Here is a 25,277-nt window from a genome sequence, read left to right as displayed (position 1 = left end):
ATGGAATATTACTCAGCTATAAAAAGGGATGAGATGGAGCTATATGTAATGAGGTAGATAGACCTAGAGTCTGTCATACAGAGTGAAGTAAGTCAGAAAGAGAAAGACAAATATTGTATGCTAACTCACATATACAGAATCTAAAAATGGTACTGATGAACTCAGTGACAAGAACAAGGACGCAGGTGCAGAGAATGGACCGGAGAACTCGAGGTTTGGGAGGGGGCGGGGGGTGAAGGGGAAGCTGAGACGAAGCGAGAGAGTAGCACAGACATATATATAGTACCAACTGTAAAAAAGATAGCCAGTGGGAAGTTGTTGTATAACAAAGGTAGTTCAACTCGAGGATGGAAGATGCCTTAGAGGACTGGGGCGGGGAGGGAGGGGGGGACTCGAGGGAGGGTGGGGGGGGAGTCAAGGGAGGGAGGGAATACGGGGATATGTGTATAAAAACAGATGACTGAACTTGGTGTACCCCCCAAAAAATAATAAATAAATAAAATTAAAAACAAAACAAAACAAAAAACTTCAACTCCCACCAAACGCTGATGCCTCACAAATCTACATCTTCAGACATATTCATCCAACTGCCTGCTAGACTTCTCGACTCAGACTACTGCTCAATGACAACGTGGCCAGAACCAAATTACCTTCTCTTCAATTCACTTCTCCTCTACGTCACTCTTCTCAGTGAATGGCAGCCCCGCCCATCCTGTCCCAGGGCAGACCTGAACCCAGCATACAGTTAAAGATCAATATTTGCAGAACGAAAATGAACCACTGAGCCTCCCTCATCCTCCACAGCCCATCACCAAGACTTGTCAATGTTACCTCCTACTATATCCCGCGCTCCTTTCTTAACTGAGGCCAGCTGCCTCCTACACATCCTTCGGAAGGCTGCCGGGACCCTCAGCTCCGGCGGGACAGGGATCTTGCCCGCTGCTCCCACGGCCCGTGACTGCCGCCACGGCACGGACCACCACGCCCCGCCCGACCGGCCCTGGTAGGTGACACCCCACTGCACTGGGCACTGCATCCCCATAGGTGCCCGCAGCCGGGCGCACAGGAGCCGCCCGGCAAGCACGAAACTGGAAGGAGCGAAGAAACGGAGGAGTAATGAGCGAAAGGGCCACGGAGGGCAGCCACCGCCGAGCCCAGCGCGCGCTGTCGCGGCGAAAGGGCCGGCAGGCCCCGCGGCAGGCCAGACCTCTGGCTGTGCCCGCCCAGCGCCCGGAGCGGCCACACGCGGCGGCCGGGCAGCCCCGCCCCCGCCTCACGCGGCACTGCCCGCGGCCAATGGAAACGGCCCGCTGGCCGCCTCGGCGGACACTCCCGGCCCGCGCGCGGCTCCGAAGCCAATGGGAGCTGCCGGCGTCGCCCTCGCGGGGGGGCGGGGCGGGGCGGGGCGGGGCCCTGGGACTGCGCGGGCGCGGGCTTGTCCCCACGTCGCGTTCCCGCGAGCGTAGTCTTGGCTCCCGTTCTGCCCAACCTGCTGAGGATGGGGCTCCTGGGCGCCCGGCGCGGCCTGGAGTGGCTGCTGGGCTTCTACTTCCTCTCCCACATCCCCATCACCCTGCTCATGGACCTGCAGGCGGTGCTGCCGCGCGATCTCTACCCCGTCGAGGTGAGGGCGCCGTCGGTTCTGGCCGTCGGTCGCCGAGGTTGGGGCCCCTCGGCGCCGCGGTGGCACAGCCCGTGACCTCCCCTCCTCCGGCCTGGCCTCCCGCCTCGCCCACTCGGGGTTCCCTCCTGCTTTCCTTGGGTCCCGCCGGCGCTCCGGGCCCTCCTGACCCTTAAACTCGACTTCTTCCTCGGGGTTTTCTTTGTCCCTCCCCGCCGTTTCCCCAAGGCTTCTTTTAAAGATGGTTCTTCCTTGGGTTTAAGACCCCCGCACTCCAGCTCTGGTCAGCTGTCAGTATTTGAGGGAAGTAGCTTGGATGAACCAGTGTCTAAATTACATGTTGGATTTGTTTTAAAGTTGTGTTTCTTGGGAAAGCTTCAGAAATACCGACTAATCCCAAAGAAATAAGGCAAGTAGAATTAGACCCGTCTAAAGGACATTCGCAGAGCGTCCTGATATCAAGATTAGGATCCAGCAACTTAAAAAGCTAAGAAGTAAATTCACACCACCTTTTCAAATCGGCCTTTTTTTTTTTTTTTTTTTTTTGGGTTTGAGCAAGAATGATCACCTGAGTAGAAATAGTGGCGAAAGCCCCGTTTCCTGGTTGTTGGAGCGCATTCTTTACCCCAGACTTTGACTTTTGCTTTAAATGCTTATTTCTTCAGTTTTATTTTCATGCCTGGACCCTATAACCTTCTATCACGGAATTCCAGTCCTCACTTCTACACTTCTCCAATCTGTCTGCAGAACTGTAGGCAAGCCTGACGTGTCTACCTAAAGATTTGATTTTGCCTCTGTTTCTCCTTAAATGCATTTTCCCTGCAGAGCAGGGGTTCTTAACCTGAGGTCCACGCACCCCTAATGGAATATGCAAAATTGTGTGTGCCTTGTTCTTCATAGCTTCCATCAACTTTTCCAGGGGTCTGACCCTCCCCAAAAGGTTAGGAGCCACTGCTCAACAATAATCCCCCACTCCATAGTCTGGTTTGTTTCTAGCTCCAAGCATAACTGGGAAGACCTCTGACCTACCTTTTCCTGGGAAAAGTGTAGGTTGTGTGTGGCAAGAGTACTGGCTGCAGTCTGGGGACTTGGTTCTTCCAAGAACTTCTTGAGTGCCTTGGGCAAGTCAGGGCTCTGTAGTTTCAACTGTCAAGTAGGAGAGAGTTGAGTTAAATCAGGAGCTCACAACATATACAAGGTGTATTAATTTTCTATTGCTTCTGTAACAAATTACAAAAATATAGTGGCTTAAAACAACACGAATTTATTCTCTCTCAGTTCTGGAGGTCAGAGGTTTGAAATGAATCTTGTAGGCCTGGTTCCTTCTGAAGGTCCTAGTGGAGGATCTGTTCCTTGCCTCTTCCAGTTTCTGGTGGCTGCAGGTGTTCTTGGCTCGTGGCCACATCACATCAATCTCCGCTTCTGTCATCACTTTTCTGCCTTTTCTTCTTTAATCCAATCTCCTTCTGCCCGACTTTTATAAGGACACTTGTGATTACGTTTAGGGCCCACCAGATAACCAGGATAGTCTTCCCATCTCAAGATCCTTAACTTAATCACATCTGCAAAGCCTCTCTTGCCAAATAGGGTTACATTCATAGGTTCCCGGGATTAAGATGTGGATATCTTTGGGAGCCATTATTCAGCCTATGACACAGGCGCAGGTGATACATGAGCTTTCTAAACAGGTCATCATAGCTCTGCACTAGCCATTAGTTGCCTTAAAGAAAGGAGAGCCATGTCTGTGCAAAGTCTGTGTGGCCAACAGAACTCAGGCAGCCTGCCTGTTCACAATCTCTGATGTTATGAGTCCCCTTAATACTAGGCAGTTATGGGATTTCCCTGGTGGTCTAGTGCGTAAGACTCCGGACTCCCAATGCAGGGGGCCCAGGTTCGATCCCTGGTCAGGGAACTAGATGCTGCATACATGCCACAACTAAGAAACCCACATGCTGCAACTAAAAAAAACAAAGATCCCACATGCCACAACAAAAATCCCAAGTGCCGCAACTAAGACCCAGCGCAGCCAAAATACATACATACATACATACATAGCAGTTATGTTACTCCAAGTAGCCAACTGTTCTAGACTTAACAGCTGTTGGTTTCCCTGTGTTTTCTGAACGTGCCATTCCCACAAGGCCTTGCTCACCACTCACAAAATACAATCAAAATGTTTCCAAAATCATAAAGACCCCATTTAAACTTATATATTTGATTTGGTAGTATTCTCAGCTTTATTTTTTTAAGTTGACTTACTGGAAAAGGTCAAGGGCCAATGTAGGCAGAATCTGACCAGAAACTCTGTGTGCGTGTGTGTGTCTGTCTAATCCTGTTTAAAGACCTTAGCAACACAGGGGCATCCCAGCTTGGAAGGCCTGGGTCTCCATTCACTCTTATTGCTTTGGGGTGGGCAATGATGGTTTTGTTGCTTCTGTATGGGAAAATAATAAAAGCCTTGAGTTATTTTCAGATTCTCTTTGAAAAAATGCCAAATTTTAACATCTGTTGTGTTTTTTACCTCCTAAATGGAAGGAATTTTCTGCTAGAACTAAAAAGGTTGTGGAGATTACATAATGGTTAGGCTAAAATTTGCAAATCTCTTTCTTGGTTTGATCCAGATCAGCACTTGGAAAAACTCTTACTATGAAACAGTAAGAGTTTAGTTTGGATTAGGACATGGAGAAGATGGGAAGCATTTTGTAGTATCATTTGCAGCTGGGTAGCATTGCTTCTGTTAAAATAAGGAAAAACAAGTGAGCATCTAGATGCTGAAATCAGTTTGTGTTCTTATTCTAAGTTAGGGGAGTGCAAGACTGTTCAGTAGCAAATCTGGCTTACAAATCCATGTGCATAGGCTAGGTGAATATTTTAATGGATAACATTGATAAGTTGAGTCAAATGTGAGTCAGGTAGAAATGGAAACAGTTTTATTACCTTTTTTGGGGGTCTTACCTAATAATTCTTATTAATGACCAGTTGCATGCCAAGATTTTAATAAGATTAAATTGAACTTCTCCAAATATGTATTAATTACATTCAATTAAGTAATCTTAATATTTACTGTGCGCTAGCCATTGTTCTAAGGACTATAAGTATTAACTCCTTTTATCTTAGGAACAGTGAGGTAGGTACTATAAATGGGAAACAAGCTTAGTGAGATTAAGTGCTTTGTCCAGAGCCAGCACTGAGAGCCAGGCATTCTGCCCCCAGGGTACCATGCTCTTCACCCTGCTTGCCGGTTAAGGGCTTTGACCCTTCACAAGTCGAAAATCCATGTGTAATTTATAGTCAATCCTCCATACCCACGTTCCTCCCTATCCTCAGATTCAACCAACCACTGACCAACCATGTAGTTAGTATTTACTGTTGAAAAAAATCTGCATATAAATGGACCTGCACAGTTCAAACCCATCAACTGTATTTTAGATTGTTCAAGGGTCGACTGTATTTTAAATTCTGCTGTTATCATCCTGCAGCCCTTAGAAATTACAGTGTTGCCTGGATTTATGAAATAGGTGGATCTGAGGGAATTTATACAAATTAAATAGCAAGTGAAGTTCAGATGAACCAGAATGCCTTTTAAATTCTGCAGTAAATCTTTTAAAATAGATCCTTCCCTCCAACATTTTTTTAAGTAAATCTAGAAAGCAAAAAGGGATCTTAAAAAAACATTTAGTCCAAGTTGCTTGTTTTACAGATGAGAAAATAGAGCCCAGGAGAGGTGCAGTGACTTAACCTTTATGAATAGTTTCTACCACATTACCATCCTGAAAAGTGCTTAGAAGGAAGCTAAGGATATTACTGTGAATTTAAATTTCACGTCAAATACAAACTCAGGATCCCTTGGTCAATAAACTGGTTATCTAGCTAAGGCCTTTTTGTAATTAATATTATGCTAACAGAATGTTGGTTTATGGATATTTGCTTAAAGCTCACTTGCAGCAGAGAGGTCTCTATTTCACAATAGTGAGCCTTTATCTTTAGATTAAAAATTAACAGGAAAAATATCTTTGGATTTTCCATTGTAAGCCAAATTCTGATCTTGGAAGTTGTCTTCATTTATCATAATATTAAGATGCCACCTCCAGGAGGTTAAATGTGACAGACCTTCAGTGGTCTACATAATAGAGAGAGCCCTAGGCTTTGGGGTCTTAAAAGAGCACAGAATGGGCAGCCTCAAACCCTCCTGCTTCCCTCCCCTGCCTGTAGTGTCGTCAGCATGGACCTGCATCTTTTTATTTGACAGCGTCATCATGAAGGTGGGGCCCAAGCTAGAACTGAGACCACTGACTCTCCACCCTTGACATGGCCTAGAAGCTATATTGTTTGTAGTTTAGGGCAGAGTCTGTTCTTCTCCAAATATCCTAGTGATATCCTAGCAGAAAAAAACTTTAGAACTAGGGGAGTTAAGAATGACAACTTGAGATTTGGGGATAATTTAAATTGTCTAAAATTGCATCTTCACAGAGGTTAATTTACCTCCCTTCCACTTCCTCCCCACCCAGCCCCTCTAAAAAGACAAGGACATTCATTTCTGTATTTGAGGAAATCTGGCCCTTGGAGCTTACTGTTCAGTTGCTATTGTGAAAAGACAAACATCAAGATGGTTTTCACACCATTTCTTCACAAAGAAGGATACTGTTGGCAGATACATCATGTTTGTTCAGCTAAGAGCCTACTAAGTGCCACATACTGTTGCTCTTGACAGTAGACAACACACCTGGATGTGTGTGATCCCAGAATCACAGACATGCTGGGTAGCACACAGGCTGGAAGAGCTGAGGAAAGCTGCTGGGAGAAGGTAACATTTGAATTAGAGCTAGTGAGTTTTTATTAAATGCCCATCTAGGCTGCACCACAAAAGCCAGCCAGGTGTGCCGTCTGCTGCCAAGGGGGTTGGGTACTGAGAGGCTCTTCCAGTGGGTTGGAGCTGCTGAAACCTGTCCTGCCAGGTGGCTGTATTCATCCTGGCCCTCATCTTTTCCCAGCTGAGGAACCTGCGGCAGTGGTATACCGAGGAGTTCAAAGACCCTCTACTACAGAACCCCCCCGTGTGGTTTAAGTCCTTCCTGTTTTGCGAGCTTTTGTTTCAGCTGCCTTTCTTTCCCATTGCAACATATGCCTTCTTCAAAGGTTAGTAAATGGGGAAATGCCATTTTTGCTCTGAAACCAGGTCCCAGAAATCTTTTGGGAAAGTTTCACCAGGGGAGAGGGGAGTGGTTCCTGGAGGTTGTATGAGGGAGGGTGGTACAGGATTGGTGGGAATGGCCAGGATAGATCTTGTAAAGGGAAATTAATCTGGCTCAGGCTAGTGTCTGGTCAGCTGGGCTGCAGGACCATCTCCGTCAGCTGGAAATCTCTCACACACATGAAACCTGAGGCTACTTTCAAGACTGAACTTGTCCCTTTTTGTTTTCTTTCCCCCACAGAATTTTTTTTTCATTGCTGCTTTTTATTTTTCTGCTTTGGGTAGTATCATACTGGCTTTTAAGCAGTAGCATCAAGCTAATCCCTAAATGGCTTAACTTCTCATTTAAAAATTATTCTTCGTTTCCCCGTGACTAATGTTTTTAAAAAGAAGGTGGCCATACCAATGTTCATGGTAACTAAGCTTGTACAGCTTATTTCCCACTGGAGCCTCCGAATCCATCTCTTAGCAGAACCTGTTGATCCTTCTCACCTGTGGATAACTAACTTAGCAAACAGATGCTGCTGGCAGGGCTGCCCTACTCCCCACCCCACCCCCACTGCATTTTAGGCCAACTGGGTTTAACTGGTAATGGCCATTTTACTGCCCTAGAGTCTTTCTGAGTTAATTCTGACCCCACCCGTGTTCATTGGCAGTCAGTGGCTAGGGCTTCAGCTGCCACGTAAGTTTGCACGTTGGGCACGATTCTATCACATCCAGTGTTCCATCTGTTTCCACTTGGAAAATGAGGTGGAATGATTCAGCTGAAGGGAGCGGGCAGAGACAGGGTGGAGGATGTTGTGGTCATCCCTGGAGCAGATCTAACCCTTATCTCTTTCTCTCCTCGATGACCTCAGGAAGCTGCAGGTGGATCCGCACCCCTGCAATCATCTACTCGATTCACACCATGACAACTCTGATTCCAATCCTCTCCACGTTTCTACTTGAGGACTTCTCCAAAGCCGGTCGTTTCAGAGGACAAGGACCTAAGACTTTCCACGAACGACTATTCCTTTTATCTGTCTACACCCCCTACTTTCTCATTCCTCTTATACTTCTGCTTTTCATGTTGCGGAACCCCTACTACAAGTCTGAGGAGAAAAGAAAGAAAAAATGAGAAACATAACCCCGGGTCCAGGGGAGAGGTGACCACAGGGCAGTTTCCTGTTCAACCCAATACCAGGAAAACTGCTCAGAACCCATGTTTTCAGTAGTATGTGAAACACAGCATCACACCAGCAGCAACACACATGAGCAAGATATTGGCAGGAGGGATATCAAACCCTCACCTTCCAAGGGCACTGGCACAAACAGACTGATCACCTGAGGATGGGCAGAGGCGTGCGGGCCAGCATACGGGGAAGTGGTGCCAAAGGCCTCACTGTGTGCCCAGGCACCACTGCGGGATTACTAAAAGCAGGACCAGACCAGAAACTAGATAAGCTTCCAAGAGATATGGCCTACTTGGTATATTCATGAGTCATTTGACCCAGTGTACATGTGCCTAACCCTTTGACTTATGATTCTCTATACAGAGTATCACTGATCAGCAAAATGAACAGGCCGTTTTTAAGTTTGAAATGATGCCTCTGTAACATTCATTAAAAATTGTTTTCTTGCCCCTGCCCCTAGGTGGGGGTGAGATATTCTGTAAGAGGTTTAAACTTAGTTTTCCTTAAGGTTCAACTTTGGCATGACTTTTAATCAGAAATGGGTCAAATGGAAGGTGTATTGTTTCTGTCTTAAACAGATCATCCCGGGAGAAGAGATTTTTTGAAGTCTCGTTTATCCTCCTTCCAAGCCTTAGTCTTCTATTATTGGTATTTTTTACAGACCACCTAACATAAGTTCCTTTACTGTGAGGTCTGGTGTCTCAAACCTGAGCTGGAGGTGTGCCTCCTACTGGATAACTTCATATTACCTAATAGTTTAATAATTCCTTCCTGTCTTGTTCCCAAAGAGGGTGGGGAGCGGGCAGCAGGGGGAGCTAGGCGTGATAGGTCCAGTGTATGCATAGAGGGTCTCTTCATGTTAGTACTTGGTATTGTGCTAGTTTCTCTAAATTCATACTCAAGGCCAACTCAAAAAAAGAAAAAAGAGAGAGACTTATGAACACACACGGAAAATGGTAGATGTTGGTCCTGGTTAGTTCCCCCTTTGCCTGTTTTGCTTACCAGCCCAGATGGTCTGATTGTTGGGATTATCATCTGACTTGTGTCTGGTCAAAATAAAGGTAGCTGCTGACCACTGCCTGGATTGTTTTGTGGACTAGAGGCTAGAGAGTCCAGGGTTCTCTTACAAAGGGTTAAATGTACATTTCAAGGGCACCAGGAAAAGAGGTAGATCAAGCCATTTGAAAATAATAATTTATTGCTTTTCCTTCCAAAGCTTTGTGAATTTACAAAAAAAAAAAGTTTACAGACTGCTCTTTTCAGACCAAGAATGCAAGAGATGAAAACCTGGACCACGATGGCCACTGGGTGTTCGCCTGCAGATATGCACTGACATCTGAAACAAGCTCCCCCAGATGTTTTATTGCCTTCAGAGATGCTGCACTCCTCACACACCATCTCACATGACACACTTAGGTCATTAGTCAAGTCACTGGAATGGTACAGAGGTTTTTTTGGTTTGGGGGTTGTGGGTTTTTTTCTTTTTTTTGCCCTCCTGCTAGAAAATGAAATTTTCAGTTCATTTCTGAAAAATAAATTGGTCAATAAATTCATTTTGTTCTGCTTCTACTTTACACAAAGCTTCATATTCAACCCGATACCTGAAAAACAAAATTGTTAGAAGCCCTCAAAATGGATGAAATAAACCATTGACTTAAATTCTTCTAGAGAAGAATATAAGTGATTTAGATGATTCCAAGAAATGGTGTGAGTTCAAAATGAAGTTAGTGAGGGCAAGAAAGAGAGAAAAAATAGGAGGCAAAGCCCTACCTATAGGGCCACCCATGAGAAGTCTCCAGCCCTGAGAGTCTTCCTTTCAGAGAGCCAGCCAACTCTGGACACTCACTACCTGAGTGTTCCTACTCTCAAACTACTAGAGGTTGTCTCATAGTAATGAGTTTTCTTCCCAGTAAATGTAATTTTATTTTTATTTTTAAAATCTTCCAATCAGGATGACAAGACACTATTCCTGGGAGAACAATGATGAAGAATAAGGACAAGAGGTGACCATTTGAGAAGGAGAAATAGAATTGCAGTTCAGTAAAGAACTTGCTTTATGTCAAAACTTCTTACCTTTCGAGCTGCATTTTCTTTTCTGCTATGAGAGCCTGGAGTTGCTGCTGTTGGGCTTCTCTCTGTTTTGCTATAGATTTGAGCAAGTTCCGAGCACCAATGGCCTAGAAAAACACACGATGTTGCCAAAGAAGGTCACGGCTTCATTAAAGTCCTCAACTGGGAAAGGAACACTTCGGAGCTACCTGGGGTGGGGAGGAAAGTGAGGGGAGCAGGGAAGGTCAAGCCTCAGAGCTTTAGAGTAAGTCAGAAGGAGGCTTAACCTCAAGATCCCAGAGTGCCTGGTGAGAATGGAACTGTGGCTCTGAGGCAGACCTAGGAGTATCCCCAGAGCCTGGCACACAGTGCCCCATTTGGGGCACCATTTAGTCTTGTGTCCTTTGTCAAGTCATCTACATTCTGCACACCTTCATTTCTTCATGTATGAGATGAGGGTAAACCACCTATCTCAGTGATCATGTGAAGATTAAAGGAAACAATGACTGAAAGTATACTGGCATGTAAGAGTTCAATGGTAGGTTAACTGGACCAGGAATTATTTATTTACTTTTCTTGTGGTATAAGTGACATATACTAGTTTCAGGTATACAATCATAATCATTCAATATTTGCATAGGTATTCTTATTTAAAATCTTGTTTTAATTAAAGAATCCCCCACCTCTCCCTATCCCCCCCAATAAGTCAAGAAGGCAGAAGGATGAGAGGCTAGTGAACCAGGCCAAGCTTTAGACAAAACATATGCGAATCTTACCTTCATCTTCTCATTTTCTGCTTCTTTTGCAAGTTGGTCAACAAGCTCAATTAAACCACCAACTATTTTCTGAAACTGGCCAATTTCTTTTGGGGAAAGAACAACAACAACAAGTTTTATTTTCTCAGCATTACCACTCTCTCTCCCTGAGCATTCCCTTGCAGTGAGAGGGCAGGACTAACTGCCCCTTCTAATTTATGTCACGAAAAGTTTGGTGTCTGACACCCCTGGCCTAAACCTAGAGAAGGGTGGCCAGGTGCCCAGAGCTGGACTGGGGCACATTTGGATCTTGAGGCACAAAGGTCCCTGTTCATGAAAGGACCATCTCGGGACATGAATGCTGCTGCTAGACGAGCCACAGATAAGACACTGGATTTCAGTTAATGGTGGGGTGGGGGCTTTTCACCTATGACTAGAGCTAATAAAAAGCTCAAAGCATTTAAGGCCTTAATCTCCCATTTGCTTTTTCCAATGTCCTTGGGTGTAGTGGAACCCCACGCTACTGAGGAGTAAACTAAGGCCCAGAAGGTAGCACAACATGCACACAGCAATCAGAAGACTGGTGAAAGAACCCACGCTACCTTTCACCAGTCAAGCTCTCTCCACAGCCTACAGACTCCCAGAAGGCTCAAAAACCCTGCTCTAGCTAGATCTGTTCTGTATTCGCTGCTCCTGGGTGGGTTTGCTTAGCTGCTGGGACAAGAGGCATTCTGGGTATCACTAGCTAAAAAAAAAAAATGACTTCACTGAGTCTTTTGAACTGCCCCTTGAAACTCCAGTTAATCAATTTTCACTCCAAATAATGGCAAGTCTGGGAATTTCCTGGCGGTCCAGTGCGTAGAACTCTGCTGCCACTGCTGGGGGTACAAGTTTGATCCCTGGTCAGGGAACTATTTATTTATTTGTGGCCATAATTAACTGACTAACTAAAACAAATAATGGCAAGTCTGCCACTGAGAACACTATTTCTCCTAAGAAATCAAATCATAACGGGATTTCCACCCCCAAGCCACAGTTCTGAAGTTTAAAGTTCCTGAGATGGCATATCTAAACAAACACCCTCCTCTCTCCATTGCAGTGTTTGTTTTGACTGTGCTCTAGGACTACACAAGAGCATAAGAAGGCAGGTAGACAAGGTGGGTGGCACGTGGGAATTCATGAAGGCTGGGCTCAACCTCCTGGGAGCCAGCAGCTCCACTCGGGCAGGGTCAAAAGCTGCAGTCAGGGGTGGGGATGGGGCACAAAGCTGAGTGACACCATGTCTCCCCCAATGACACTCACTGTCCACAAAGTCCTTGCACTCTTCCTTGAGCTCTGTGGTCTGCTGGGTAACCTCTGGGTCCAGCACCCGCAGCTTGTTCAGCTCATCAAAGTGCAGCCCTGCTTCACCCAGGATGTCCTTGGCCATGGCTGTAAAGAAACCAGCCCCAATCCCTGAACACTTCCCAGCCAACTCAAGGAAATGCCTGTTTCCAGCCCAGCCCCATGCCTGGCCCTGCCACCAATGCCAAAAACTCAGATGTTCCAAAGGCTCTCCCTTCCCTCTGCCTCTCTGAGCCTCACCTGTTTCCTTTCCAGCCTCCCTAGAGAAGTTCTGCTCTGAAGGGGTGACAGTGTCAGCCAGGAAGAGGTGTGTCACAGGAGCAAGGGTCAGGAAAGAATAAAGTCCAGTTGCTCGTCACAGGCATCGTTCATTCAACACACATTTCTTGAGTGCCTACTACATGCCAACACTGCTAGATGCTGGCAGTAAGGATGAGTGCAACCTGGTGCCCGCCCTGGAGGAGCACAGAGTTTAGCTGGAGGAAGACAGACATGTACACTGAAAAGTTATCTTGTGTTAAGTGCTTTTACAGAAATATCACTAGAGCACTGAAGGAGAAGAGAACAGCTAACTTGGGGTGAGGGAGTGACATGTGAACTAAGTTGTGAGCCACAAGCATGTTTATTTAACCACAGTTATACACCCAAAAGGACATAAAAGAGCTTTTCAAATATAGTACAGGAACAACACAGAAGACAAAAGAAAATCTGAGTGAATTAAAAATTAAGGTTAAAAAAACAAGAAGCCAAGGGTAAGACTATTACCTGAAATGTATGCCACAGGCACACTTGCCTGAACTGGGACCCAAAGTTGGGTCAGTCTCTTTCTAGCAGAAAACACAAAAAGGGGTGAAATATCAACAAGAACACACCAAGTAAGGAGGCCAGGGAAAAGCACTCCAAGCAGAGAAAACAGCCTGGACAAGAGCATGAAACCACTGGAAGGGCCTATCCTGCCTGGAAGATGAAAAAGAGGATGGAGCTGGAAAGGTCGGGTGGAGCCAGATCAGAAACACCCTGTGTGCTAGGCTAAGGAGGCTGTGGTTTTTTTCTGTAGACAAGAGAACCAGCAGAGGTATCTTCTCCCTTCCCAGGCCACTCTGCATTCCTGGTCCAAAGGATGCCTCAATTCTGGGAAGGAAACACTGAAAACTCACCCTCATTCTGCCTTAAATACACACACAAAATAAAATAAAAAATAAAATAAGAGAGCACATGCCCTGTCTAAAAAGGGAGGCAATACTTAGGTCGAGCCATTGGCTGCTATACCAATTCCAAAACCCCAGGTGTTCCCAAAGCTACCACAACTTGCTGCACCAGCCCTTCCGTCCCACCTCCCCCAGCCTCACCTGTTTCCCTTCCAGCTTCCTTAGTGAAGTTCTGTTCTGAATGGGGTGATTCTGGGAGTGACTTCCCCGGGTAGGTGTACCACAGCAAGAGCAATGGTTAAAAAGAATTAAGCTCCACTGTTGCCAGAACTGATTTTCAAGAGGACCAGAAATCCAGATTAATATATGAAATCTGATTTTTAAAGAGGAGTATCTAATTAAAAATTTTAAGCAAGGAAGAAAAAAAAAAACACATCCAACACTACATAGGCCAACTATGCATGTCTGGCTGTGTATGACTGTGGTCCAAAGCCTCTGGCCTCACTGGAGCCCATTCAAGTAAGTCGGCTAGCATCTTCCTTTTGAAACATTTTAATCATCCAGCGCTCCCTTATAATTGGGCTTTTTAAAAAAGATCTGTCTTCCTATTTGTTCTACTTACACATATAGCCTAAGCATTTAACACCTGCCAGGTGATTAATCAGACCAACTGCTTCAAGTCACCTGAAGGCACAAAGATCTGCTTCAATTTCCACTCCCTTCCCTGAGAGCTTGCATTTACTCACAAACATCTACTGAGTCCCTGCTCTGGGGATAAAGAAGTGAAGAAAATGCTTTAATGTTTTGGTTTTTGACCTCTGGATGGACAGTAAACAAATAATCGCAAATTGTGATAACAGTATGAGGAAAAGCACATGGTGCTACATGAAGCCAGAGCAGGAGGACATAATTCATATGTAAACAAAGTTACAAAAAAAAAAAATTTGTAAACAAATGTCTTCTGAAAAATTGACACGCTGAGACCTAAAGAGTATCCAGAAGTTTGTCAAGTAAAGGGGGGAGGAGGTATTCCAGGGGGGAGGAGGTATTCCAGGCAGAAGGAAAAGCGTGTGTGAAGATGCTGAGGCTATGAGAAATTTAATGTGTTCCAAGAGCCAAAAGGCTAGCGTGGTAGAAACACTGAGCAAGGGATGAGTTGAGGTGGGGAGGTTAGGGCTGGATGGTGGAAGGCTCTGAAACCTGCAGTAATGAGCCTGGATTTTCTTATAAGGGTAGTTCAGGGGTAGCCAGCAGAACGGCATAATCAGATATGGCTTTTAGAGAGATCACGCTGACCCAGGATGGAGAATGGGTTGGCGAGAATAAGAGGCTGGAGCTGCAACTGTCTTGTTCATCACTGTTACCCTAGCATCCAGCATGGTGCCGGCACAGAACTGGCACTCAGCAAATGTCTGTGGCATGAATGATTGTGAAAACAAACAGAGCAGGCTATTTCAGTAACCGAGGCTTGGAGCTGAGGAAAAGTGTAAGTCGAGTTGATAGGACTTAGTAAAGGATGATTGAATGCAGGGGTTTGGAGAGGAGTGAAGGAGAGTCAGGCAAGATTCCCGTGTATCTGGCCTGAGCCAGCTGCATGGTTGGAGGGGATAGCTGAATGAGATGGGTCAGACCGGAGAAGTGCTGGGAGAGGGTTCACAGCCGACTAGCGGATTCTCTCCCAGCTCTCACCACACGCGCATCTGAGGAACACCTGGCACAAGAGCCGGACTGAGCTCCCTGAGTTCTCCTCCCCCCTCCGGGCTCTCCCCGACCCACGCTGGGCGCTACGAACAGGCTCCATCCGTGGGCTGTGGGGAAAATTAGGAAGACCTGGGTGATTGCGCTGGCTGTCTTCACTACGTAAACTACTTGAATTTATCTGAGCCGCAGTTTCCTCCTAAGACGGGTGCGAGCATCAGCGCGTAAAGCTCCAGGCCCCAGCCGGGGGTAAAACCGCTCCCAGAGCCGGGCGGAATTCCCATGTTTCTTTCGCCCTGGAATTGCTTTTCCTCTGGGCGCGGGCCTGTCAGGCTCATCTCGCCCCGGGTTCGCCCACGTCCCCCGACCCGGAGTCACGGCCTACCTGTCCACCCCGCAGTACCGGCGCCTGCGACCCACGCTGACGTCGGCAGGCAGCTCCTCTCACCGCTCAGCGGCAGCCGGCGCCCTGCCCGCCGCCTGCCTCGGCCGCTGCCACGGCTACAGAACCTGTTTACCCCTAACGTCACTTCCGGACACCACAGGCACTTACACCCACCAAACCCGCAGAGCCTGCTGGGAAACAGAGGCCTGAGAGGAGGGATCGCTGCCTACAAGACCCGGAGGCCTTTGCGCCGGAAAGGCTGCCGGAAGTAGCTGTGCGCTCTCCGCGGAATTCTTTCAGGGGCTCCTCCCTCCGCCCTGATTGGGTGCTGGGCCTGCCCCGCCTTATAGTCTCAGACTCCCGCCGGCTAGGGGCGGAGTCCGCGTGCGGAGCTTGTGAGTGTACGGCCCGCGATTGCTGGAGGGCAGGGGGCCGCCGTCTGGGGGCGGCACGTTGTCGACTTGCAACCCAGCTGAGAGGAGAGGCGCCACCGGGGAGGGTGAGAGCGGAGCCGGCCCATGCCCGAGGGAGAGGGATGGATGGGTGCTGGGCTGAGCAAAGAGAGTGCCACCCGGTCCTGGGGAAAAGGCGTGGGACGGCGAAGGGAGGCGGAGAGCTCAGATCCTCCCCTGAGGGTGGGTGTCAGAACCGGTCTCGGTTTTTCGATAGTGGGGAGGGGTACGGGCTAGAGAAGACTCCACTCTGGCCACGGAGAGGTTGGGTCTCGATAAATTTCCCCAGACCCTTTGGATAAAGCATAAGATTTACACCTTGGATTTATGCTAGATCCGCCCTGTCTAGCCGAGATCGGCTCCTCCCCTCGTCATCCCCAGTGCGACGAATTTCTGGGACCTTCTTTCCTTAGGACCCCACCTTCTAACACCGCCGTGGTTGTTTGTCCTTTATTCGGCTTGGGTTCCAGTTTGCTTCGCCGAGTGTGACACGGATACGCCCCTAGCATCCCCAAATATCCATACACAAAGTCCGGAAGGAAGCTCACTGAGGTTCTCAGTGGAAACTTCATTCTCACTGGAATTACTTTCTGGGGCGTCACCTGCCACAGAATTCCTGGAACCCATTGGCCTGGGCGGAATCTGAGCGGGTGGAATCTGAGCTGACGTCATCCAGGGGCTCAAAGCAATTGCTTTGTTGGAAAAGAATAGATTAGCTTGGATTTGTCTTCCTCTGCTGGCAGCCGCCCAACCTTTGGTGAGCTGCTTTTCTTTGATCCTGGGGAAATTTGGGCTAGACACAAAATACATAGGGAACTTGTTAAAACCTGTTAAGAGGTGGATTTATTCCTTTGGAGTGGGCAGAGGAAGGTAAGGTAATCTCATACCATTCAAGTTTACTTACTGATTGGGCAACCTGCTGGTGGAGGCTCATCTCCTCCATACTGGACAAGCCACCAAAGGAATTCAGTATTTCATACAGCACCTGCCCTGGCCCTTCCTTGGACATTCTTCCTAGGGACCTACCTAAATCTTTTCAGGGACAGTTTCAGTCTAACAAACTGACAAATACTTATAAATGTGCATGGCATTTTGCTAAGCATTGTTTGGAGAGTGGAGCAGTAAACGTGAGAAAACCAGTGCACTTCTTCTGGGTTACACTTAGAAGAGGTAATGATGTAAACTTCTGCAGGTTGTGATGATGAAATGAGGTCATTTCACTTTTTTTCTGACTCCATTACCAGCACTGCAGTCCAAGCTGTTATCTCTTGCCTAGGCTGCTGCTTCCTCTGGTCTTCCCACTTGCTTTCTTGCACCCTTGTGGTCCATTCTGTACACAGTAGCCAGAGTGATCATATCACTCCCCTGCTCTAAACCCTACGATCGATTCCCATTGCAATTTGTATAAAATCCAGACTCTTCAATGTGATCCAGCCCCTGCCTTCCCTGAGTTTATATCCAGCCAACTTCCCCCTTCTTTCTATGCACCAGCCATCTTGCCCTTATTTCTGTTCCTAAAACTTGTGTCTGACTGAGAAACTTTGCACTTACCCTTCCATCTGTCTGGAATGCTCTTAGAGTTCAGCTGGAATGTCACCTTCCCAAAGAGGCTTTCCCTGGCTCCCCAACTAAATTAGTACCTCTTCCTAGTCACTCTCTTTGTTTTATTATCCTTATCATTACATTTCTCACCTTCTGGAATTGCCTGCGTATTTATTCGTTTTCTTGTTTGCTGTCTGTATCTTCCCGCTAGAACGTGAGCTCCACGAGGCTGACTTGTTTGTTCTCTTCTGTATCCCCAGCACCTGGCACAAAGCAGGGGCACGATAAATGCTAACTCTTATTATTTTTATTCTTGTTAACTGACATTATCATGCTGCTCTGAACTCCTTGAAGTCAAGGACAATATCTTTTCATTGCTCTATCCCTCCTGCTTCACTTGGTAGGCACTCAATATTGTTCTATTATCAAATGAATTAAATGAGCTGGTAGATATTAAATGCCTAGAATAGTACCTGGAACATAATAAACATTCAAAGAATGTTTGCTTTTTGTTTTCTTGCAGTGAATGGATTTTAGTGATTTTGTTTGTTTGTTTTAAAGGAGACCCCATTTGAACTTGAATTTAGAGATTCTCCTTTGAGGTGTTTTCTGTTCGTTTGTTTTTTATTGGCTATGTTGGGTCTTCTTGCTGCACGCGGGCTTTCTCTACTTGCGGCGAGTGGGGGCTACTCTTTGTTGCCGTATGCAGGCTTCTCACTGCGGTGGCCTCTCTGGTTTCAGAGCATGGGCTCTAGGCACGCGGGTTTAGTTGCCCAGCAGCATTTGGGATCTTCCCAGACCAGGGATCAAACCCTTGTCCCCTTCATTGGCAGGCAGATTCTTAACCACTGCTCCACTAGGGAAGTCCTTGGTGATTCTTTAGAAAGCCAAAACATGTACAGAATCTAGATCTCAAGGGGTGATCTGGCTTTGTCCTCCTCTGCTTCGCTTGCTTCTCACTCCTGTGAACTCCTGTCAGTGTTTCAGCTTCCACATCACCTAATTGTTTTTAGATTTATCATCTGGTCTCTTCTGGCCCTTTCTCCCCATTCTTGTTGGGCGGGAAGAGAGGAGGAGATAAGGTTGGGTCCGCTCTCAGGAAAAAGCAGCAAAAATAGCCATCCTGTAGTTGTTCTATCCTGAAAAATGGTGACAATATCAGGAACTTGGGACAGGGCTTATGCCGCAAAAGGGGAAGGTCAGGAAACCTTGGCTGGAGCCAGGGTATCCCCTGCCTGAAACACTGGCCGGTTGCCTCCAGCCTGGCTCAATCCATGTTCTTCTGAAGCTGCTGTTACTTGCCTTCCTGAAGCCAGACTCTGGGTGGTGCTCAAAGGAAGCACTGGTGCAGGCTGCTCCTGAGCGTGGAATCGTTCGAAAGGAAGTGCATCCTGTCCCTCAGGCTCCTGGGAAACTCGTAAGCTGGCTGGATTCCCAGTAGGTTTGGCTGGAAATCTTGCATCCTGGGAAGCTTGAGAAGAAAACAACTGGAGTCTGATTGGTGGATCCCCGGGGTGAGGACTTCTGCTTTGCCCAGTCTGTTCGTGGACCTGTCTCTGATTAGCTCCAAGAGTTTGCTTGGCCTCCTTGCCACCCAGAGCTGGGCCGTGTCTCAGGGAGACTGGTGAGGTGACCAGCATCGGGTTCTGGGAGCACAGTCTCCTGGTTCCTGGTACCATGAAGAACAGCAGGAATGTCTTTTTTGCGATTGCCTAGGTCTTAGCCTCTGCCAGGGAGTCTTGGGCTCATAAGGATAGAATGACTGGACAGTCAGTGTTTCTCTTCCCATCCCCTCCTGGCTGAGGGCTCTCCTCTGCTGACTCCTGTCTTCTCTCCCATCTCCTGCTCACAGCGCTGAGAGCATGAGGCTCTGGCCTCCACTGGCCACTCACTTGTGACCCTGCCACCACGGCGGAGACTTCCAAGCCAACCTCCTGCCGTGTGGTGATCTACCTGCAGCGGGAGATGTCGGGGGATACCTGTCTGTGCCCAGCATCGGGGGCCAAGCCCAAGCTAAGCGGCTTCAAGGGAGGAGGCCTGGGCAACAAATACGTGCAGCTCAATGTGGGTGGTTCCCTGTACTACACCACCGTGCGGGCGCTAACCCGGCACGACACCATGCTCAAGGCCATGTTCAGTGGGCGCATGGAGGTGCTGACCGACAAAGAAGGTGAGGTGCTGGGGCTTGTGGGCGGGGTGGGAAAGGAAGGAGAAGTTCCTGAGGAAGTGACTTCAGGGCACGGCTTAAGCCTGGCAGATCTGGAATCTATGTTCATTCTTCCTGTTCACCTAGTGCAGGACTCCTTCACCTGGAATTCTTAGTTAAGCTTCAGAATTCTTTGAAATTGTACACAGAAGATTGTGTATTTACATATTTTCCAGGGAGAAGATCCATACTTTAAAAATATTTATATAGGACTAGATTCTCATAAGAACCGTTGCCATAGTGCCTGGGCAGTAGCCAGAAGATAAGCAGGGCCGGGTGGTTTCTCTGTTGCCAGGAGGTGGGCCTGAGCACTCCTGCACCTAGACCACCAGGTGGCCTTTGCCTGCTGCCTGCTCTGAGGTACCTGGAGGCAAACAGTAACCCTCTGGGGTCTGTCTGAATCCCTAGGCTGGATCCTCATAGACCGGTGTGGAAAGCACTTTGGCACCATTTTGAATTACCTCCGAGATGACACCATCATCCTCCCTCAGAACCGGCAAGAAATCAAGGAATTGATGGCTGAAGCAAAGTATTACCTCATTCAGGGGCTGGTGAACATGTGCCAGACTGCCCTGCAGGTACAGAGGCGGAGTCGGGCAGGTTGAGGAGGTCGGGATTGGCCCCCTCCTGCAGGGACGTAGGGTCCAGTTCCTGGAAGGCTGCATGGCAGGGATGATTGATGAATCCAAACCTAGTTAGACACGCCAGCTGTTGCCCAGACCATGCAAGCTGGCAGCCAGTCGGTTTATAAGGTGACAGACTCGGGCGGTGTGACTAGACCCTGCTTCTAGTTTATATGCCTAGATATCTGGATTTTGCCTTTCTGGAGATGGGGGTCTGCTAGCCAGCTGACAGTTTCTATTGCCAGGGGCCTCCTGTCTCTATCTAATGCCTCCTCAACAAGTAGGAGTGGCCGTGGCAGAGGGGCTCTGACGGCTCCTGGGGAAAGCCCGGCTAAGCCTGGCAAACAGAAGAGCTCAAAAAAAGATTCTTGGCTGTGTGTCACCCAGGACAAGAAGGACTCCTACCAGCCTGTGTGCAACATCCCCATCATCACATCCCTGAAGGAAGAGGAGAGGCTCATCGAATCCTCCACCAAGGTACTGGGACCTCCAAGGGATCGTGAGGGCCACGGACTGGGGGTGTCGGGCCCCTGGCCCTCACGTTCTCTTCCCTCACAGCCCGTGGTGAAGCTGCTGTACAACAGAAGCAACAACAAGTATTCCTACACCAGGTAGGGGGCGCGTCTTGGTGAGGAGTGGGGTGCACTGCCCCAGGGAAGGGCTACAGAAGCAACCAGAAGGGCTGAACAGACAGAAATTGGGCAGCAGACCCAAGGGAGGCCACCGGCACGCCTGGCACAGTTGGCATGAGTCTGGGTCTCGGGAGGAGGACAGAGTAGAAGGGAAATCAGAGCCGAGGCATTTGGAACTTGATGCCAGGCCCTGGCCCGGATGTAGACGAGACTGAACATGTAACACCCTCTTAACGTGTTTCACGTCGGGCAGCAGGCCAGGTGTTTTCCCCGCATTCTCTTACGGGGTGGAGGGAGGCTGGGAAGCCAAGGGGCTGGGACTCCTCCTAAGGCAGCCTTTGCTCTTCACAGCTGGGCCAGTGTCCCCCTTGTCCCCTAGTGTCCTCTCAGCATAGTCAGGTGTATGCAGGAGGCTGTAGGCTTGGAGACCCAAACCTTCTCAGTGAGTCCCCGCGGGCAGACATATTGCCAGCAAGGGACGGGGTCCTCCTGCTGAGATGGCAGCGAGTCTCCTTCCTTCCAGGCCTGATGCGAGGAGACCTCCCTCCCTCAGTTCTCTCTGCTTTAACTTAAAACTCACTCACCTCCTGTCCCTCACAGGCCCCCAAACCCAAAGGGGACCCCATGACCCTTTCTCTCCCTGTCCCTCTGGCATCTTGATTTTTCCTCATTTCATGAGCATGACAGGAGAGGGCAAGGGAGGGAAGAGTGCGGCCAGCACCCGCCCCTGCGCTGGGACCTCACTGCCAGGCCCACGGGCCCTCACGGTTTTTCAGCAATTCCGACGACCACCTGCTGAAAAACATCGAGCTGTTCGACAAGCTCTCCCTGCGCTTCAACGGCCGCGTGCTCTTCATCAAGGACGTCATCGGCGACGAGATCTGCTGCTGGTCCTTCTACGGGCAGGGTCGGAAGCTGGCGGAGGTTTGCTGCACCTCCATCGTGTACGCCACCGAGAAGAAGCAGACCAAGGTACGGGGCTTCCGCCTGCGTGCGTGGGGCTGAACCTTTCGCCACGGGGCATATGTTTTGCTGTCTTTCCCACATTCGCTGTGATAGCGCTGCTCAAAGACAAAAGCCAATGTGTGGGGTTTAGGGAATAGCACAGGACTGTGCTCTGTCAGCTGAGAGGCAGGGCTGTTGATCAGCAGGGAACAGCCTGTTGCCATGGGAAGGACCGGGTCTTTGGAGTTGGCCCAATTCAGATCTGAATTCTGGTCCCACCATTTATCAGTTTTCTGACTTTGGATAAGCCATTTCAACCATCTGGGCCTCAGTTTCCTCATTTGAAAACCTGAGAATGATAGTATGAATTTAACAGAACTGTTATGAAAATGAGACCGTTCTTAGGAGAAGCAGTGCAGGGCAGTATAAGTAGCTGTTCAAATCGCCTTTGGCCCCTGCTGGTTGGGCGTTCCTGGTCAGTCAGCCTCTGCAGTAACAGCACAGCGCCAGGCACCTGTAAGGGATTTGACAGGAGACAGCTGACGCTCTTTCCCCAGGCTGCAAGCAGATGGTGCCTCCCTGAAGAATAGCTGCACACCGAACTTATTATTTATTTATTTGTTTATTTGTTTATTTTTTAAAAAGGAATCTCATTCAGTCCTCTCATCCCCCTCTCCCCAGGTGGAATTCCCAGAGGCCCGAATCTATGAGGAGACACTCAACGTCCTACTCTACGAGACCCCCCGAGTCCCTGACAACTCCCTGTTGGAGGCCACAAGCCGGAACCGCAGCCAGGCTTCCCCCAGTGAAGACGAGGAGACCTTTGAACTGCGGGACCGTGTCCGCCGCATCCACGTCAAGCGCTATAGCACTTATGACGACCGGCAGCTTGGCCACCAGTCTGCCCATCGCGACTGACAAGACCCTCTGGGAGTAAGGGCACGGGACGCCCTGCCTCCCCTCTTGTGGAATCCCGCCCCATCAACGACCCCACGCTGCTGCTGGCTGGGTCTCTGCTCCAGCACCCGGAGGCAGGACAGGCCCCGCCTGGGAGGTCAGAGGGCCTGAGCAGGGGAGGGGGACCGCGTCTCTCTGCCCTGCTCCCTGAGCACTTCAGGATGACCGAGTCGTGGCCCCTCTGCTCAGCATCTCCGTTTCTGCCGCAGCGAGCCACTGCTGCCCCTGGGCTGAGTGGACCGACCTGCCCACCTGTCGCCAAGAACATTCCCCTTGGCCCTCTGCTGAGCGCCCCTTCGCTCTGCTGATGGGCTGCCTTAGGCCTCAGGGGAGGCCCACAGGGGATGGGCTCACTCTGTGGGGAAGGTGGCTTCTGGTGCTGTGGAGGCCCAATTTCTTACAAAAGGTGGGGCTTCTTTCTTCCTAAGGTGTTTAAGCACAGGCTTAATGAGTTTGGTTTTTTAAAAATAATCTAGGAAATGACTAGCTTTAAGTCTAGTATTTCTGCTACCCCTCCAGGGTTCTAAGACCCTGGGTAAAGCAGAACCTTTGGCCCTTTTGATGCCTTTGGGATCTGTTTCTTTAAGGCACTTTGTACTTTTATTCAGATTTGTATTCTGCCCTGACCCACACCGTCTTTTTCTGATCTTAATCCCCTTTTCCCTGTATAGTCAATCTGAGGGGAAAGAAGCAATTAAAAAAAAAAAATTTAAAAAACAACAAAAACTGACCAGCTTTGGCTTTGCCAAACTGGCCAAGCAGCCAGCCTAGAGAGCGCTGAGGGGGGAAGGATGTGTAAATTAGGACCTGTGGTCCTAATAACACCCCGTAAGATATTTTACCCCCACATCTTAGAGTCACATACTGACTTCCAGGGTCTTACGTGATTGCTCTCTGACTCTCCTGCCCTCGGCTCCAAGGCATGCTGTCCTCACTACTGTAAACCCAAAGAGCCATCCCAGGGGCCAGGAGCTGCTTGCAGCTGGGAGCACGAGCTGCAGCAGGAAGGCTGTGGAGCCCATGGGCACCGCACCTACGTGCCCATCAGCCGAGGACAGCAAACATGCAGAGCCCCATGTTCCCTGTGGCCCGTGCAGAGGTGGCTGTGCTTGGCCATACATCCCCCTGCCCCCCATCCATGCTACTGGTTTTGTGTCCTGGCTGGGGATGGTGGTGAGTCCCTGAACACAGGATGATGTGAGTAGCCTAAGAGCCTTGAAAGATTTCTTCATTTTTCTTGTTGGGTATTTGGCCGTGGAGATGCCAAGCACTGGCTCTTGGGCAGGGGTGCAAGTTCCTCTTCAGGGCTTTGGTTTTCATTCCCTCCTGTTTGGCTTGGCCCTTGGGAGGCTGCTTATCCGAATTATTTTCCAAAGGAATGCCACCAGGGAGGGAGCTGTTCAGCCAGCCTAACAAAGCAGCATAGCACTTAGCAGTACCCACTCAGTCAGGAAGGGACATAGCTTATCAAGTTCATGTCTCTTGACTACTCTCACTATAGCTAAGTGGCTGCTCGTGGCTGACCCCATGAGCCTATGGGCAAATGCCAGGCCAGAGTGAGCAGACATTCAAAAGGACCTGAAATGACATGTGACATGGGGCAGGGGAAAGGTGACTAATCAGGCCTTTTATACTTTTATACTTGTGGCAGTCTTGAATGTATGAAGACTTTCAGGTGAGGCACCTTGGTGATCAGCTACAAATGGTTTTTGCAGCCTTCACTGGAGTAACAAGATGAAGACAAATCCATTTCTTTGGCCAGATTCTGGCTTTGGCTTTGTGGCTTTCCCACAGTGACTGGAATGCTTCTGCCTGAGGCCACTGGTGTGTTTCCTCAGCTGCCTTCCTGAAGCCCTTTAATACTCAAAGCCCCAGCTCCCCACTGAGGCATTTTAATGCTTGTCCTTTGACCTCCCCAGCCCCTGAGGCCTCTCTTTACTGCTTTGACATTCAGATCCTCAGCTGTCTCAGTGGTGAGTAGTCTTTCTGGGACACTGGACACTTATCTGCTCCAACTGAAAATATCTCTTTGGTCTTTAAATATTGAATACTAACATTGAACTCACTGAAGTAATCTTAGCTTTTAAAATCAGACTGTGGTGCAAGGGTTTGGGGAATTTTCTTTGAGTTTCTGAGCCCCATTCAGAAAGCATCTCTCGGCTGTGAATTTTTCAACTGAGCAGCCCAGGGCACTGTAGACAAAGTGTGGATGAAGGTCAAATCTTCTTGTCAGTTTCTGAGAAAACTAGGCCTGCTGTTAACCACACGGACCAGTATTAGGTTCTAATCAATGTGTTACCTGACCAAGGTCTGCCTGAAGGATGGCACAGGCCCTGACATGAGAGAACTTCTCCTTTATCATGTAACTACAATTCTTTGTTGCTCAGCATAGGTGATGGAAACAAACACTAATTTCTAATAAAATTGTGTTACACTGCAGTGGTACAGAGCCGGGCTTACAGTGGGTATAGCTTGGTCAGCTTGCTGCTATGGACATAATTCTTGTATTTCTGTTCACCACCTGACCTTATGTTCTCACTGGGTCCTGTGCCCCATT

The 25,277-nt window shown here is 48.6% G+C and overlaps 3 protein-coding genes across 6 annotated transcripts; 2 read left to right on the top strand and 1 right to left on the bottom strand.

Moving 5' to 3' along the window:
* The first annotated feature begins 1,439 nt into the window (after positions 1 to 1,439).
* On the top strand, positions 1,440 to 9,099 carry TMEM97 (transmembrane protein 97). The gene is made up of 3 exons (XM_057716080.1): positions 1,440 to 1,624; positions 6,613 to 6,757; positions 7,670 to 9,099. The coding sequence occupies exons 1-3, from the start codon at positions 1,499 to 1,501 to the stop codon at positions 7,927 to 7,929; spliced, it is 531 nt and encodes a 176-aa protein (XP_057572063.1). The 5' UTR covers positions 1,440 to 1,498; the 3' UTR covers positions 7,930 to 9,099.
* A 61-nt stretch (positions 9,100 to 9,160) lies between these two features.
* On the bottom strand, positions 9,161 to 15,497 carry IFT20 (intraflagellar transport 20). 3 transcript variants are annotated; one of them, XM_057716081.1, is made up of 6 exons: positions 15,364 to 15,474; positions 12,373 to 12,587; positions 12,091 to 12,219; positions 10,810 to 10,895; positions 10,058 to 10,161; positions 9,161 to 9,585 (listed from the first exon to the last, which is right to left on the bottom strand). In XM_057716081.1, exons 3-6 carry the CDS (start codon positions 12,215 to 12,217, stop codon positions 9,504 to 9,506), a joined length of 399 nt encoding a protein of 132 aa, XP_057572064.1. In that variant the 5' UTR covers positions 12,218 to 12,219; positions 12,373 to 12,587; positions 15,364 to 15,474; the 3' UTR covers positions 9,161 to 9,503. The 3 variants fall into 3 exon arrangements, with proteins under 3 accessions (XP_057572064.1, XP_057572065.1, XP_057572066.1); XM_057716082.1 differs by lacking the exon at positions 12,373 to 12,587 and having other exon boundaries at positions 15,364 to 15,497; XM_057716083.1 differs by lacking the exon at positions 9,161 to 9,585 and having other exon boundaries at positions 10,110 to 10,242; positions 15,364 to 15,482.
* A 237-nt stretch (positions 15,498 to 15,734) lies between these two features.
* Positions 15,735 to 25,159, top strand: TNFAIP1 (TNF alpha induced protein 1). Of its 2 annotated transcripts, none has more exons than XM_057715529.1 (7): positions 15,735 to 15,862; positions 19,210 to 19,527; positions 19,972 to 20,141; positions 20,574 to 20,663; positions 20,745 to 20,797; positions 21,595 to 21,790; positions 22,445 to 25,159. In XM_057715529.1, exons 2-7 carry the CDS (start codon positions 19,323 to 19,325, stop codon positions 22,679 to 22,681), a joined length of 951 nt encoding a protein of 316 aa, XP_057571512.1. In that variant the 5' UTR covers positions 15,735 to 15,862; positions 19,210 to 19,322; the 3' UTR covers positions 22,682 to 25,159. The 2 variants fall into 2 exon arrangements, with proteins under 2 accessions (XP_057571512.1, XP_057571513.1); XM_057715530.1 differs by lacking the exon at positions 15,735 to 15,862 and adding an exon at positions 18,453 to 18,871.
* The last annotated feature ends 118 nt before the right edge of the window (positions 25,160 to 25,277 follow it).

The sequence above is a fragment of the Hippopotamus amphibius genome, chromosome 17, assembly GCF_030028045.1.
Source record: "Hippopotamus amphibius kiboko isolate mHipAmp2 chromosome 17, mHipAmp2.hap2, whole genome shotgun sequence".
Lineage (NCBI taxonomy): Eukaryota > Metazoa > Chordata > Mammalia > Artiodactyla > Hippopotamidae > Hippopotamus > Hippopotamus amphibius.
The sequence above is the reverse complement of the archived record's forward strand: the minus strand, read 5'-3'. Positions and strand labels throughout refer to the sequence as shown.